At 48.5% G+C, this 17,500-nt stretch overlaps 1 protein-coding gene across 5 annotated transcripts in view; it reads left to right on the forward strand.

Moving 5' to 3' along the window:
- Positions 1 to 17,500, forward strand: part of LOC121839296 (protein CASP-like) — a 158,962-nt gene that overhangs the window by 53,855 nt on the left and 87,607 nt on the right. For 4 of the 5 annotated variants that reach the window (XM_042297697.1, XM_042297700.1, XM_042297699.1 and 1 more), the window contains exons 4-5: positions 4,584 to 4,664; positions 11,392 to 11,529. In XM_042297697.1, coding sequence (XP_042153631.1) covers positions 4,584 to 4,664; positions 11,392 to 11,529 — 219 coding nt within the window. The remainder of the gene's footprint in view (positions 1 to 4,583; positions 4,665 to 11,391; positions 11,530 to 17,500) is intronic. The other variant, XM_042297701.1, reaches the window with a different exon arrangement.

Genomic DNA, 17,500 nt, shown 5'->3' on the forward strand with positions numbered 1-17,500 from the left:
ACAGTTGACAGTGCATGTCAGAGCAAAAACCAAGCCATGAGGTCGAAGGAAATGTCCGTAGAGCTCCGAGACAGGATTGTGTCGAGGTACAGATTTTGGGAAAGGTACCAAAACATTTCTGCAGCATTGAAGGTCCCCAAGAACACAGTGGCCTCCATCATTCTTAAATGGAAGAAGCTTGGAACCACCAAGACTCTTCCTAGAGCTGGCCGCCCAAACTGAGCAATCGGGGAGAAGTTCACTCTGACAGAGCTCCAGAGTTCCTCTTTAGAGTGGCCAGACCGAAGCCACATGACAGCCCACTTGGAGAAGGACAACCATCTCTGCAGCACTCCACCAATCAGACCTTTATGGTTGAGTGGCCAGACGGAAGCCACTCCTCAGTAAAAGGCACATGACGGCCCGCTTGGAGTTTGACAAAAGACACCTAAAGGACTCAGACCATGAGAAACAAGATTCTCTGGTCTGATGAAACCAAGATTGAACTCTTTGGCCTGAATGCCAAGCGTCACATCTGGAGGAAACCTGGCACCATCCCTACGGTGAAGCATGGAGGTGGCAGCATCATGCTGTGGGGATGTTTTTCAGCGGCAGGGACCGGGAGACTAGTGAGGATTGAGGGAAAGATGAACGGATTAAAGTACAGAGAGTTCCTTGATGAAAACCTGCTCCAGAGCGCTCAGGACCTCAGACTGGGGCGAAGGTTCACCTTCCAACAGGACAACAACCCTAAGCATACAGCCAAAACAACTCAGGAGTGGCTTCGGGACAAGTCTCTGAATGTCCTTGAGTGGCCCAGCCAAAGCCCAGACTTGAACCTGATCGAACATCTCTGGAGAGACCTGAGAATATCTGTGCAGCGACACTCCCCATCCAACCTGACAGAGATTGAGAGGATCTGCAGAGAAGAATGGGAGAAACTCCCCAAATACAGGTGTAGCTTGTAACATCATACCCAAGAAGACTTGAGGCTGTAATCGCTGCCAAAGGTGCTTCAACAAAGTATGGAGTAAAGGGTCTGAATACTTACGGAAATGTGATAGTTCCCTTTTTTCTTTTATATTTCTTTTATATATATATGCATTTGCAAAAATGTCTAAATCTGTTTTTGCTTTGTCATTATGGGGTATTGTGATGTCATTATGGGGTATTGTGATGTCATTATGGGGTATTGTGTGCAGAATGATGAGAGGGGAAAAAAAATCTATTTTAGAATAAGGCTGTAATGTAACAAAATGTGGAAAAAGTCAAGGAGTTTGAATACTTTCCGGAGGCACGAATAGACTGACTTTCAGTTGAGGGTAGTTCATTATCTCTGTCTGTGTGAGGTAATATGCTAATAGTCTGTACTATTTTTGAGTGGTTTGTGGTTGAGACTAGCACAAATATACTGGAGGAGTCTGTCTGGGTGGACTTGTGGTTCTGGTCCAGCCCGTTTTATAATACTAGGGTGTTTATTGAATCCGTTTATAACCCTGACGTGTGTATTGAACCTGTTTGTAAGAGGTGAGAGGTGGATTGCACCCCTGTATGACCCTGGGGGGTTGAACCGTGTGTGACCCTGGGGGTGATCCCGTATGACCCTGGGGGAGGGGGGTATTGATCCCATATGACCCTGGGGGGGTGTATTGAACCTGTGTATGACCCTGGGGGGTGTATTGAACCTGTGTATGACCCTGGGGGTGTATTGAACCCGTGTATGACCCTGCGGGGTGTAGGGCAGCTGTAGATTCCCAGACCTGTATTCTAGTGATATCAGGGCTAGGTCAGTAGGTAGGTACTCAGACCTGTATTCAAGGCTAGGGCAACAGTAGGTACTCAGACCTGTATTCAAGGCTAGGGCAACAGTAGGTACTCAGACCTGTATTCAAGGCTAGGGCAACAGTAGGTACTCAGACCTGTATTCAAGGCTAGGGCAACAGTAGATACTCAGACCTGTATTCAAGGCTAGGGCAACAGTAGATACTCAGACCTGTATTCAAGCCTAGGGCAACAGTAGGTACTCAGACCTGTATTCAAGGCTAGGGCAACAGTAGATACTCAGACCTGTATTCAAGGCTAGGGCAACAGTAGGTACTCAGACCTGTATTCAAGGCTAGGGCAACAGTAGGTACTCAGACCTGTATTCAAGGCTAGGGCAACAGTAGATACTCAGACCTGTATTCAAGGCTAGGGCAACAGTAGGTACTCAGACCTGTATTCAAGGCTAGGGCAACAGTAGGTACTCAGACCTGTATTCAAGGCTAGGGCAACAGTAGGTACTCAGACCTGTATTCAAGGCTAGGGCAACAGTAGATACTCAGACCTGTATTCAAGGCTAGGGCAACAGTAGGTACTCAGACCTGTATTCAAGGCTAGGGCAACAGTAGGTACTCAGACCTGTATTCAAGGCTAGGGCAACAGTAGGTACTCAGACCTGTATTCAAGGCTAGGGCAACAGTAGGTACTCAGACCTGTATTCAAGGCTAGGGCAACAGTAGGTACTCAGACCTGTATTCAAGTCTAGGGCAACAGTAGGTGCTCAGACCTGTATTCAAGGCTAGGGCAACAGTAGGTACTCAGACCTGTATTCAAGGCTAGGGCAACAGTAGGTACTCAGACCTGTATTCAAGGCTAGGGCAACAGTAGGTACTCAGACCTGTATTCAAGGCTAGGGCAACAGTAGATACTCAGACCTGTATTCAAGGCTAGGGCAACAGTAGGTACTCAGACCTGTATTCAAGCCTAGGGCAACAGTAGGTAGTCAGACCTGTATTCAAGCCTAGGGCAACAGTAGGTACTCAGACCTGTATTCAAGCCTAGGGCAACAGTAGGTACTCAGACCTGTATTCAAGGCTAGGGCAACAGTAGGTACTCAGACCTGTATTCAAGCCTAGGGCAACAGTAGGTACTCAGACCTGTATTCAAGGCTAGGGCAACAGTAGGTACTCAGACCTGTATTCAAGGCTAGGGCAACAGTAGATACTCAGACCTGTATTCAAGCCTAGGGCAGCATTGTCAGTGGTGGCAAGGACAGACCAACCCTGAATAGGCTCGGGATCACATCTCGCTGTGCGTTGGGGAGGTGGAGAGAGATGGCATCAGCCCGCTCAGCGACAGATGTTTTGCAGCAACCAAAAGCAGCTGTATAAATACCATTTGGGGAGCTTTATTTTGTTCCCATAGGAGCAGAGAGGCTGTATTGCCATGTTTACATTGGCATGGAATCACTTCTAGCAGCCACTTGGCTGATAATATGAGGAATGAGGACTTTATAGTATAATATTCTTATTTGTTCTTTCTCAATAAAAGTTCTGAGGGCTTGGAAGGAGAAGCTGTATACTGCTTATTTAATGAGAAAGTTATTGAGAGAGAGAGACAGTGTTATGGAGAGAGAGAGAGAGAGAGAGTGTTATGGAGAGAGAGAGAGACAGTGTTATGGAGAGACAGAGAGAGAGACAGTGTTATGGAGAGAGAGAGAGAGACAGTGTTATAGAGAGAGAGAGAGAGAGACAGTGTTATGGAGAGAGAGAGAGAGAGACAGTGTTATGGAGAGAGAGAGAGAGAGAGAGACAGTGTTATGGAGAGAGAGAGAGAGAGAGAGAGACAGTGTTATGGAGAGAGAGAGAGAGAGACAGTGTTATGGAGAGAGAGAGAGAGAGACAGTGTTATGGAGAGAGAGAGAGAGAGAGAGACAGTGTTATGGAGAGAGAGAGAGAGACAGTGTTATGGAGAGAGAGAGAGAGACAGTGTTATGGAGAGAGAGAGAGAGACAGTGTTATGGAGAGAGAGGGAGGACTTAGTGGGACTTAGTATATGTGCGGGGGAGGGGCTTAGTATATGTGCTGGGGAGGGGCTTAGTATATGTGCTGGGTAAGGGTGGGACTTAGTATATGTGCGGGGGAGGGGCTTAGTATGTGCTGGGAAGGGGCTTAGTATATGTGCTAGGGAGGGAGGGGCTTAGTATATGTGCTGGGGAGGGGAGAGGCTTAGTATATGTAAAGAGGGAGGGGCTTAGTATATGTAAAGGGGAGGGGTGGGACTTAGTATATGTGCTGGGGAGGGGCTTAGTATATGTGCTGGGGAGGGGTGGGACTTAGTATATGTGCTGGGGAGGGGTGGGGCTTAGCATATGTGCTGGGGAGGGGTGGGGCTTAGTATATGTGCTGGGGAGGGGTGGGGCTTAGTATATGTGCTGGGGAGGGGTGGGGCTTGTCTTAATGTCACCCATTTCAGTAAGGTCACTGATGACATTCGTGTCATGATTCTTACGTTAATGGCTGCATTTCTGCAACGTATCTCCCTGGGCGAGCCCTGAATACATGTCTGTGTCTATCAACCCTAAGCCAGCTGTGTGTGGCTGTGGGAAGCTGTTAACTGATGTCAGTACGGTGTTTACCCGGCACTGAAATGGTCAACAGCAGAAAGACTTCCTTCATCGGAGGAACAGCTAAACAGAACATAGTGTGTGTGGAATGGTTTAGCAGAACTACTGCTCGTTATTAGAGATCAGCGTTACACACACAAGGTACACAGAAAAACACAGACACTCTGACAGCCAATAACACGGTCTGTTTTTACTGAAGTATTCCTCTCCTCCTTTCAGATCGATGCCTTGAGCAAAAGAAGTAAAGAAGCAGAAGGTTCCTTCTTGAACATCTACAAGACATTAATAGATGTCCCAGGTAAGAGAGGAGAGGAGATAGATGTCCCAGGTAAGAGAGGAGATAGATGTCCCAGGTAAGAGAGGAGATAGATGTCCCAGGTAAGAGAGGAGATAGATGTCCCAGGTAAGAGAGGAGATAGATGTCCCAGGTAAGAGAGGAGATAGATGTCCCAGGTAAGAGAGGAGATGAGATAGATGTCCCAGGTAAGAGAGGAGAGGAGATAGATGTCCCAGGTAAGAGAGTAGAGGAGATAGATGTCCCAGGTAAGAGAGGAGAGGAGATAGATGTCCCAGGTAAGAGAGGAGATAGATGTCCCAGGTAAGAGAGGAGATAGATGTCCCAGGTAAGAGAGGAGAGGAGATAGATGTCCCAGGTAAGAGAGGAGAGGAGATAGATGTCCCAGGTAAGAGAGGAGATAGATGTCCCAGGTAAGAGAGGAGAGGAGATAGATGTCTCAGGTAAGAGAGGAGAGGAGATAGATGTCCCAGGTAAGAGAGGAGAGGAGATAGATGTCCCAGGTAAGAGAGGAGAGGAGATAGATGTCTCAGGTAAGAGAGGAGAGGAGATAGATGTCCCAGGTAAGAGAGGAGAGGAGATAGATGTCTCAGGTAAGAGAGGAGAGGAGATAGATGTCCCAGGTAAGAGAGGAGAGGAGATAGATGTCCCAGGTAAGAGAGGAGAGGAGATAGATGTCCCAGGTAAGAGAGGAGAGGAGATAGATGTCCCAGGTAAGAGAGGAGAGGAGATAGATGTCCCAGGTAAGAGAGGAGAGGAGATAGATGTCCCAGGTAAGACATGAATAGATCCACCACCAGTTTAAACTGTAGAGATTGAGCCGTGTTACTTCCTCCCACCATACTTATTTTCCACCATAATTTGCAAATAAATTCATAAAAAATCCTACAATGTGATTTTCTGGAAAAAATATATATAATTTTGTCTGTCATAGTTGAAGTGTACCTATAATGAAAATTACAGGCCTCTGTCATCTTTTTAAGTGGGAGAACTTGCACAATTGGTGGCTGACTAAATACTTTTTTGCCCCACTGTATATAACCAGAGTGTAGATCTATATAACCATAGTGTAGATCTATATAACCGTAGTGTAGATCTATATAACCGTAGTGTAGATCTATATAACCGTAGTGTAGATCTATATAACCGTAGTGTAGATCTATATAACCGTAGTGTAGATCTATATAACCGTAGTGTAGATCTATATAACCATAATGTAGATATATATAACCATAGTGTAGATCTATATAACCACAGTGTAGATCTATATAACCACAATGTAGATCTATATAACCACAGTGTAGATCTATATAACCATAGTGTAGATCTATATAACCACAGTGTAGATCTATATAACCATAGCATAGATCTATGTAATCATAGCGTAGATCTATGTAATCATAGCGTAGATCTATATAACCACAGTGTAGATCTATATAACCATAGTATAGATTTATATAACCATAGTATAGATCTATATAACCATAGTATAGATCTATATAACCATAGTGTAGATCTATATAACCATAGTATTGATCTATATAACCATAGTGTAGATCTATATAACCATAGTATAGATATATAATGGCTTGCGGAAGTATTCACCCCCCTTGGCATTTTTCTATTTTGTTGCCTTACAACCTGGAATTAAAATAGATTTTTTTGAGGGGTTTGTATCATTTGATTTAAACAACTTGCCTACCACTTTGAAGATGCTAAATATGTTTTATTGTGAAATAAGACGATCAAAACAGAACCCCCCAAAGTCAATACTTGGTAGAGCCACCTTTTGCAGCAATTACAGCTGCAAGTCTCTTGGGGTATGTCTCTATAAGCTTGGCACATCTAGCCACTGGGATTTTGACCATTCTTCAAGGCAAAACTGCTCCAGCTCCTTCAAGTTAGATGGGTTCCGCTGGTGTACAGCAATCTTTAAGTCATACCACAGATTCTCAATTGGATCGAGGTCTGGGCTTTGACTAGGCCATTCCAAGACTTTTTAATATTTTCCCTTAAAGCCCTCAAGTGTTGCTTTAGCAGTATGCTTAGTTATTGTCTTGCTGGAAGGTGAACCTCTGTCCCAGTCTCAAATCTCTGGAAGAATGAAGCAGTTTCCCTCAAGAATTTCCCTGTATTTAGCACCATCCATCATTCCTCCAATTCTGACCAGTTTCCCAGTCCCTGACGATGAAAAACATCCCCACAGCTTGATGCTGCCACCACCATGCTTCACTGGATGGATTTCTCGGGTGATGGGAGGTATTGGGTTTGTGCCAGACATAGCGTTTTCCTTAATGGCCAAAAAGCTTGATTTGAGTCTCATCTGACCACAGTACCTTCTTCCATATGTTTAGGGAGTCTCCCACATGCCGTTTGGCGAACACTGAACGTGTTTGCTTATTTTTCTCTTTAAATAATGGCTTTTTTCTGGCCACTCTTCCGTAAAGCCCAGCTCTGTGGAGCGTATGACTTAAAGTGGTCCTATGGACAGATACTCCAATCTCCGCTGTGGAGCTTTGCAGCTCCTTCAGGGTTATCTTTGGTCTCTTTGTTGCCTCTCTGATTAATGCCCTCCTTGCCCTGTCCATGATGTTTGGTTGGTGGCCCTCTCTTGGCAGGTTTGTTGTGGTGCCATATTCCTTCCATTTTTTTAATAATGGATTTAATGATGCTCCGTGGGATGTTCAAAGTTTTGGATATTTTTTTATAACCCAACCCTGAACTTTACTTCTCCACAACTTTGTCCCCGACCTGTTTGGAGAGCTCATTGGTCTTCATGGTGCCCCTTGCTTAGAGGTGTTGCAGACTCTGGGGCCTTTCAGAATAGGTGTGTATATACTGAGATCATGTGACAGATCATGTGACACCTAGATTGCACACAGGTGGACTTTATTTAACTAATGATGTTATTTATTTAAATGTGTACGACTTTCCTTCCATCTATACCAGGTCATAATAGTATGCAGTTTGTTTGGCTTCGATGCCTCATGATTGAGTATTGCTCTGTTCAGGTAGACTGTGATTTTGCTGTGATCTGATAGAGGTGTCCGTGTGAATGTTCTGAGAGACTCTGGGTTGAGGTCAGTGATTAAAGTATACCTACCTTATTGGTCACCTCGAAGCCTACCGTTGACCATGTCTCTCTCTCTCTCTCTCTCTGAGAGACTCAGGGTTGAGGTCAGTGATTAAAGTATACCTACCTTATTGGTCACCTTGAAGCCTACCGTTGACCATGTACAGACCCAGCGTGAGACAGAGCTGCAGATGTTGTCACCCATTTTTGTTGTAGTTGTGTCTACGGGGGCATATTGGGGAGGGAATGCTGTCACCTCCAGGCAGGTGTTTGTCCCCTTGTGTGCTGAGAGAGTCGGGTTCTTGTCCAGTTCTGGCATTTAAGTCGCCACAGACTAGTACTTCCTGAGTCTAGAAATGATTGATCTCCCCCTCTAGGATGGAGAGGCTGTCTTCATTAAAGTATGAGGATTCTAGAGGGGGGGATATATACTCAGCAAAAAAAGAAATGTCCCTTTTTCAGGACCCTGTCTCTCAAAGATAATTCATTAAAATCCAAATAACTTCCCAGATCTTCAGTGTAAAGGGTTTAAACACTGTTTCCCTGCTTGTTCAATGAACCATACACAATTAATGAACATGCACCTGTGGAACGGTCGTTAAGACACTAACAGCTTACAGACAGTAGGCAATTAAGGTCACAGTTATGAAAACTTAGGACACTAAAGAGGCCTTTCTACAGACTCTGAAAAACACCAAAACAAAGATGCCCAGGGTCCCTGCTCAACTGCGTGAACGTCCCTTAGGCATGCTGCAAGGAGGCATGAGGACTGCAGATGTGGCCAGGGCAATAAATGTCAATGTCCGTACTGTGAGACGCCTAAGACAGCACTACAGGGAGACAGGACGGACAGGTGAACCCCCCTTTGTTCAGGGACACATTATTCCATTTATGTGGAACTTGTTCAGTTTATGTCTCAGTTGTTGAATCTTTTTTTAATTTAATTTTTTTATTTCACCTTTATTTAACCAGGTAGGCCAGTTGAGAACAAGTTCTCATTTACAACTGCGACCTGGCCAAGATAAAGCATAGCAGTGTGAACAGACAACACAGAGTTACACATGGAGTAAACAATTAACAAGTCAATAACACAGTAGAAAAAAAAGGGGAGTCTATATACATTGTGTGCAAAAGGTATGAGGAGGTAGGCGAATAATTACAATTTTGCAGATTAACACTGGAGTGATAAATGATCAGATGGTCATGTACAGGTAGAGATATTGGTTTGCAAAAGAGCAGAAAAGTAAATAAATAAAAACAGTATGGGGATGAGGTAGGTGAAAATGGGTGGGCTATTTACCAATAGACTATGTACAGCTGCAGCGATCGGTTAGCTGCTCAGATAGCAGATGTTTGAAATTGGTGAGGGAGATAAAAGTCTCCAACTTCAGCGATTTTTGCAACTCGTTCCAGTCACAGGCAGCAGAGAACTGGAACGAAAGGCGGCCAAATGAGGTGTTGGCTTTAGGGATGATCAGTGAGATACACCTGCTGGAGCGCATGCACCGGGTGGGTGTTGCCATCGTGACCAGTGAACTGAGATAAGGCGGAGCTTTACCTAGCATGGACTTGTAGATGACCTGGAGCCAGTGGGTCTGGCGACGAATATGTTGCAAGGGCCAGCCGACTAGAGCATACAAGTCGCAGTGGTGGGTGGTATAAGGTGCTTTAGTGACAAAACGGATGGCACTGTGATAAACTGCATCCAGTTTGCTGAGTAGAGTGTTGGAAGCAATTTTGTAGATGACATCGCCGAGTGGGTCCGTCTCCTCTATACCACCCACCTGGTAGTGTGGTGGATGGGACTACCAGCTCTCTATAACCTAGAGGGCAACCAGTGGGTCTGTCTCCTCTATACCAAATGTCTGTATTTCCGATTTCTTTGGTGAAGTCTGGGTTCCTGCTCTTTAGTCCGAAAGCAGATGACCTCTGACCTTGTACAGTATATCTCTGCTGTTTCTCTTCAGCAGGACCAATTAGCCACTCCTCAGCTAGCCTCCCCACGCTAGCTAGCTCCCTCTGTCTCTGTGTGTGTGTGTAACGTAGTGTGTGTGTGTGTAACGTAGTGTGTGTAACGTAGTGTGTGTAACGTAGTGTGTGTAACGTAGTGTGTGTGTGTGTAACGTAGTGTGTGTGTGTAACGTAGTGTGTGTAACGTAGTGTGTGTGTAACGTAGTGTGTGTAACGTAGTGTGTGTGTGTGTAACGTAGTGTGTGTAACGTAGTGTGTGTGTGTAACAGTGTGTGTGTGTGTAACGTAGTGTGTGTGTATGTGTGTAACGTAGTGTGTGTGTGTATGTGTGTAACGTAGTGTGTGTGTAACGTAGTGTGTGTGTATGTGTGTAACGAAGTGTGTGTGTATGTGTGTAACGTAGTGTGTGTGTATGTGTGTAACGTAGTGTGTGTGTAACGTAGTGTGTGTTACGCACGCCTCTATGAAGAGGGAACGCAACACCCTGCTACAACTAAACTCTCTGTGAAGTGAAAGAGGTATGGACTGTAGGTGCAAGTAGGAATGACAACAAGCAGAATGTGGTACCGTTTACAAGGACTTTATTCCTTTACACGGTAATATGGGGAAAAGGGGCTGGACGGACCCAAAGCAAAGAAAGTAAATCTCAAAGCCCCCCCCCTCTCCTATCTTACCTGCCTACTCACTACTTACCTAATTTAGCACCACCTGGTGCCCTAACCAAAATACAGGGGGTGGTCCGCCCAGGTCTTACCTAGTGTGCCTAGACAGTGAATATACTACGGGTATATGTATGCCCGCGGGCCTCTTGCCTAAGCACTCCCTAGGTGCCTTCCCCTTGCCCCCTGGGAACAAATGAAACAGAATATTAAACAATTTCACAAACAAACTAAGAGACAAAGGACATCAAATAAGTTCTATCTGAGCAACAAACTCACAAAACATACCAACTCTCAGCAATGAACTCCCAGCAAAATCAACCTCTATCCAAAATCTCTCTCAGCAATCCCTACCTCCAAAATCTCTAGCAAATCTCTCTAGCAAAATCTCTGCAATGACCTCCCAGCAAAAATCTCCTCCCAGCAAATCTCTCTCCTGAACAGAACACTGGCTTTTATATAGCTTCTGAAGGAATGGGTAATTGGAGACAGCTGTGTCTTGACGAGGGGGCGGGGTCAGCTCTCCACTTAGCCATGGAGTCGACCAATCAGCTGCTTGAGGGATTTCAGGAAGCCATTTCCTGAAATAAACACATGCAAATACACAAACTACAACACATAATCTGGGGAACGTAACATGTGTGTAACGTAGTGTGTGTGTGTGTGTGTGTGTAACGTAGTCTGTGTAACTTAGTGTGTGTGTGTGTGTGTGTGTGTGTGTGTGTGTGTAACGTAGTCTGTGTAACGTAGTGTGTGTGTGTGTGTGTAACGTAGTGTGTGTGTGTGTGTGTGTAACGTAGTGTGTGTGTGTGTGTGTGTAACGTAGTGTGTGTGTCTGTGTGTAACGTAGTGTCTGTGTAACGTAGTGTGTGTGTGTGTGTGTAACGTAGTGTCTGTGTAACGTAGTGTGTGTGTGTGTGTGTAACGTAGTGTGTTTGTGTGTGTAACGTAGTGTGTGTGTAACGTAGTGTGTGTGTGTAACGTAGTGTGTGTGTGTGTGTGTGTGTGTGTGTGTGTGTTTTCTCAGACCCCTTCCCTGTACTGGAGTTGGGTCAGCAGTTACAGCTGAAGCTCCAGCGGATGCACGACATCGAGACAGAGAACCTCAAACTCAGAGAGACTCTAGAGGACTACAACAAAGAGTTTACTGAGGTCAAGAACCAGGGTGAGACACACACACACACTCTCACACACACACACACACACACACACACACTAATAAAATGGAGGGAGAAAAGGGTTTATCTGGTCAGAGAAAGTGGTGTGTCAGACATGCAGTGGTCATGGAATATTCTCTATATATACTCTGGGCACACTGAAGGATCCGGATGGAGGGAGGGAGAGATGGATGGAGGGATGGAGAGAGGGAGGGATGGATGGATGGTGGGAGGGAGGGATGGAGGGAGGGAGGGAGGGATGGAGGGAGGGAGGGATGGAGGGAGGGATGGAGAGAGGGAGGGATGGATGGATGGTGGGAGGGAGGGATGGAGGGATGGGGAGGGATGGAGGGAGGGAGAGATGGAGGGAGGGATGGAGAGAGGGAGGGATGGATGGATGGTGGGAGGGAGGGATGGAGGGAGGGAGGGATGGAGGGAGGGATGGAGGGAGAGAGATGGAGGCAGGGAGGGATGGAGGGAGGGAGGGATGGAGAGAGGGAGGGATGGAGGGAGGGATGGAGAGAGGGAGGGATGGATGGTGGGAGGGAGGGAGGGAGATGGAGGGATGGCGGGAGGAAGAGAGAGGGAGGGATGGATGGTGGGAGGGAGGGAGAGAGAGGGGGGTGGTGGAGGGAGGGAGGTGACTAGAGGACAGAGGAATGGGAAGGAGGAAAGAGAGGGATGTCTAGAGGGGAGAGAGAGAGGAATGGGAAGAAGGGGAGAGAGAGAGAGAGAGAGGAATGGGAAGGAGGGGAGAGAGAGAGGAATGGGAAGGAGGGGAGAGAGAGAGAGAGGAATGGGAAGGAGGGGAGAGAGAGAGAGAGGAATGGGAAGGAGGGGAGAGAGAGAGGAATGGGAAGGAGGGGAGAGAGAGAGAGGAATGGGAAGGAGGGAGAGAGAGAGAGGAATGGGAAGGAGGGGAGAGAGAGAGAGGAATGGGAAGGAGGGGAGAGAGAGAGAGAGAATGGGAAGGAGGGGAGAGAGAGAGAGGAATGGGAAGGAGGGAGAGAGAGAGAGGAATGGGAAGGAGGGAGAGAGAGAGAGAGGAATGGGAAGGAGGGGAGAGAGAGAGAGGAATGGGAAGGAGGGGAGAGAGAGAGGAATGGGAAGGAGGGGAGAGAGAGAGGGAAGGAGGAATGGGAAGGAGGGGAGAGAGAGAGGAATGGGAAGGAGGGGAGAGAGAGAGAGAGGAATGGGAAGGAGGGGAGAGAGAGAGGAATGGGAAGGAGGGGAGAGAGAGAGAGGAATGGGAAGGAGAGGAGAGAGAGAGGAATGGGAAGAAGGGGAGAGAGAGAGAGGAATGGGAAGGAGGGGAGAGAGAGAGGAATGGGAAGGAGGGGAGAGAGAGAGAGAGGAATGGGAAGGAGAGGAGAGAGAGAGAGAATGGGAAGGAGGGGAGAGAGAGAGGAATGGGAAGGAGGGGAGAGAGAGAGGAATGGGAAGGAGGGAGAGAGAGAGAGAGGAATGGGAAGGAGGGGAGAGAGAGAGAGAGGAATGGGAAGGAGGGGAGAGAGAGAGAGAGAATGGGAAGGAGGGGAGAGAGAATGGGAGAGGAATGGGAAGGAAGGGGAGAGAGAGAGGGAATGGGAAGGAGGGGAGAGAGAGAGAGAGGAATGGGAAGGAGGGAGGGAAGAGAGAGAGAGAGAGAATGGGAAGGAGGGGAGAGAGAGAGGAATGGGAAGGAGGGGAGAGAGAGAGAGGGAATGGGAAGGAGGGAGAGAGAGAGAGAATGGGAAGGAGGGGAGAGAGAGAGAGGGAATGGGAAGGAGAGGAGAGAGAGAGAGGAATGGGAAGGAGGGGAGAGAGAGAGAATGGGAAGGAGGGGAGAGAGAGAGGAATGGGAAGGAGGGGAGAGAGAGAGGAATGGGAAGGAGGGGAGAGAGAATGGGAGGAGGGGAGAATGGGAAGGAGGGGAGAGAGAGAGAATGGGAAGGAGAGGAGAGAGAGAGAGAGGAATGGGAAGGAGGGGAGAGAGAGAGAGAGAATGGGAAGGAGAGGAGAGAGAGAGAGAGGAATGGGAAGGAGGGGAGAGAGAGAGGAATGGGAAGGAGGGGAGAGAGAGAGGAATGGGAAGGAGAGGAGAGAGAGAGGAATGGGAAGGAGGGGAGAGAGAGAGAGAGGAATGGGAAGGAGGGAGGAGGGGAGAGAGAGAGGAATGGGAAGGAGGGGAGAGAGAGAGAATGGGAAGGAGGGGAGAGAGAGAGAGAATGGGAAGGAGGGAAGGAGGGGGAGAGAGAGAGAGAATGGGAAGGAGGGGAGAGAGAGAGAGGAATGGGAAGGAGGGAGAGAGAGAGGGAAGGAATGGGAAGGAGGGGAGAGAGAGAGAGGAATGGGAAGGAGGGGAGAGAGAGAGGAATGGGAAGGAGAGGAGAGAGAGAGAGAATGGGAAGGAGGGGAGAGAGAGAGGAATGGGAAGGAGGGGAGAGAGAGAGGAATGGGAAGGAGGGGAGAGAGAGAGGAATGGGAAGGAGGGGAGAGAGAGAGGGAATGGGAAGGAGGGGAGAGAGAGAGAGAGAATGGGAAGGAGGGGAGAGAGAGAGGAATGGGAAGGAGGGGAGAGAGAGAGAGGAATGGGAAGGAGGGGAGAGAGAGAGAGAAATGGGAAGGAGGGGAGAGAGAGAGAGGAATGGGAAGGAGAGGAGAGAGAGAGAGAGGAATGGGAAGGAGGGGAGAGAGAGAGAGGAATGGGAAGGAGGGGAGAGAGAGAGGAAATGGGAAGGAGGGAGAGAGAGAGAGAGGAATGGGAAGGAGGGGAGAGAGAGAGAGAGGAATGGGAAGGAGGGAGAGAGAGAGAGAGGAATGGGAAGGAGGGGAGAGAGAGAGAATGAGAAGGAATGGGAAGGAGGGAAGGAGGGGAGAGAGAGAGAATGGGAAGGAGGGGAGAGAGAGAGAGGAATGGGAAGGAGGGGAGAGAGAGAGAGAGGAATGGGAAGGAGAAGGAGAGAGAGAGAGAGGAATGGGAAGGAGGGGAGAGAGAGAGAGGAATGGGAAGGAGAGGAGAGAGAGAGAGAGGAATGGGAAGGAGGGGAGAGAGAGAGAGAATGGGAAGAAGGGGAGAGAGAGAGAGAGGAATGGGAAGGAGGGGAGAGAGAGAGAGAGGAATGGGAAGGAGGGGAGAGAGAGAGGAATGGGAAGGAGGGGAGAGAGAGAGAGGAATGGGAAGGAGGGGAGAGAGAGAGGAATGGGAAGGAGGGGAGAGAGAGAGGAATGGGAAGGAGAGGAGAGAGAGAGAGAGGAATGGGAAGGAGGGGAGAGAGAGAGAATGGGAAGGAGGGAAGAGAGAGAGAGAGGAATGGGAAGGAGGGAGAGAGAGAGGAATGGGAAGGAGGGAGAGAGAGAGAGAATGGGAAGGAGGGGAGAGAGAGAGGAATGGGAAGGAGGGGAGAGAGAGAGGAATGGGAAGGAGGGAGAGAGAGAGGAATGGGAAGGAGGGAGAGAGAGAGGAATGGGAAGGAGGGGAGAGAGAGGAATGGGAAGGAGGGAGAGAGAGAGGAATGGGAAGGAGGGGAGAGAGAGAGGAATGGGAAGGAGGGGAGAGAGAGGGAATGGGAAGGAGGGGAGAGAGAGAGGAATGGGAAGGAGGGGAGAGAGAGAGAGAGGAATGGGAAGGAGGGGAGAGAGAGAGGAATGGGAAGGAGGGAGAGAGAGAGGAATGGGAAGGAGAGAGAGAGAGAGAGAATGGGAAGGAGGGGAGAGAGAGAGGAATGGGAAGGAGGGGAGAGAGAGAGGAATGGGAAGGAGGGGAGAGAGAGAGGAATGGGAAGGAGGGGAGAGAGAGAGGAATGGGAAGGAGGGAATGGGAAGGAGAGAGAGGAAGGGAAGGAGAGGAGAGAGAGAGAGAGGAATGGGAAGGAGGGAGAGAGAGAGAGGAATGGGAAGGAGGAGGAGAGAGAGAGGAATGGGAAGGAGGGGAGAGAGAGAGGAATGGGAAGGAGGGAGAGAGAATGAAGAGGAATGGGAAGGAGGGGAGAGAGAGAGAGGAATGGGAAGGAGGGTGAGAGAGAGAGAGAATGGGAAGGAGGGGAGAGAGAGGGAATGGGAAGGAGGGAGAGAGAGAGGAATGGGAAGGAGGGGAGAGAGAGAGGAATGGGAAGGAGGGGAGAGAGAGAGGAATGGGAAGGAGAGGAGAGAGAGAGAGAGGAATGGGAAGGAGGGGAGAGAGAGAGAGGAATGGGAAGGAGGGGAGAGAGAGAGGAATGGGAAGGAGAGGAGAGAGAGAGGAATGGGAAGGAGGGGAGAGAGAGAGGAATGGGAAGGAGGGAGAGAGAGGAATGGGAAGGAGGGGAGAGAGAGAGGAATGGGAAGGAGGGGAGAGAGAGAGAGGAATGGGAAGGAGGGGAGAGAGAGAGGAATGGGAAGGAGGGGAGAGAGAGAAATGGGAAGGAGGGAGAGAGAGAGAGAGGAATGGGAAGGAGGGGAGAGAGAGAGGAATGGGAAGGAGGGAGAGAGAGAGAGAATGGGAAGGAGGGGAGAGAGAGAGAGAGGAATGGGAAGGAGGGGAGAGAGAGAGAATGGGAAGGAGGGGAGAGAGAGAGAGGAATGGGAAGGAGGGGAGAGAGAGAGGAATGGGAAGGAGGGAGAGAGAGAGGGAATGGGAAGGAGGGGGAAGGAGAGAGAGAGAGAGGAATGGGAAGGAGGGGAGAGAGAGAGGAATGGGAAGGAGGGGAGAGAGAGAGAGGAATGGGAAGGAGGGGAGAGAGATAGGAATGGGAAGGAGGGAGAGAGAGAATGGGAAGGAGGGGAGAGAGAGAGAATGGGAAGGAGGGGAGAGAGAGAGGAATGGGAAGGAGGGGAGAGAGAGAGGAATGGGAAGGAGGGGAGAGAGAGAGGAATGGGAAGGAGGGGAGAGAGAGAGGAATGGGAAGGAGGGGAGAGAGAGGAAATGGGAAGGAGGGGAGAGAGAGAGGAATGGGAAGGAGGGGAGAGAGAGAGGAATGGGAAGGAGGGGAGAGAGAGAGGAATGGGAAGGAGGGGAGAGAGAGAGAATGGGAAGGAGGGGGAAGGAGGGGAGAGAGGAATGGGAAGGAGGGGAGAGAGAGAGGAATGGGAAGGAGAGGAGAGAGAGAGAGGAATGGGAAGGAGGGGAGAGAGAGAGGAATGGGAAGGAGGGGAGAGAGAGGAATGGGAAGAAGGGGAGAGAGGGGAATGACTAGAGGAGTAGTGGAGAGAGAACAATGTGGAGGAGAGTATTTTGGAACAGCTCAGAGTGAGAGAATTGGAGCAGCTCAGAGTGAGATAATTGGAACAGCTCAGAGTGAGATAATTGGAACAGCTCAGAGTGAGATAATTGGAACAGCTCAGAGTGAGATAATTGGAACAGCTCAGAGTGAGATAATTGGAACAGCTCAGAGTGAGATAATTGGAACAGCTCAGAGTGAGAGACTCAGAGTGAGAGAATTGGAACAGCTCAGAGTGAGATAATTGGAACAGCTCAGAGTGAGATAATTGGAGCAGCTCAGAGTGAGATAATTGGAGCAGCTCAATAGTGGCAGCTTCCTATTCTGCAATTGATTCTTCTACTCCCTCACCCTGAAAGGAAAGGGGATATTTCAACCCCAAAACACGCAGTGTAACCCCCCACCCCACACACACACACACACACACTCAGAGAGAAACCCTCAGCAGGGGACATTGATCCCAGCAACCTAAATGTTTAAGTTTGTGCTAAGCAAGGACAGGGTAAGAGGTCTCTGAGAGAACTCTATTGATTATGTGTCAGAGCTGGGAGAATGGAGTTTCAATCAATCACATACACTCACTCACTCACTCACTCACTCACTCACACACTCATACACTCACTCACAAACACACTCATACACTCACTCACTCACACACACACTCACACACACACTCATACACTCACTCACTCACACACACACTCATACACTCACTCACTCACTCACACACTCATACACTCACTCACAAACACACTCATACACTCACTCACAAACACACTCATACACTCACTCACACACACAC

Source organism: Oncorhynchus tshawytscha, linkage group LG14, assembly GCF_018296145.1.
Source record: "Oncorhynchus tshawytscha isolate Ot180627B linkage group LG14, Otsh_v2.0, whole genome shotgun sequence".
Lineage (NCBI taxonomy): Eukaryota > Metazoa > Chordata > Actinopteri > Salmoniformes > Salmonidae > Oncorhynchus > Oncorhynchus tshawytscha.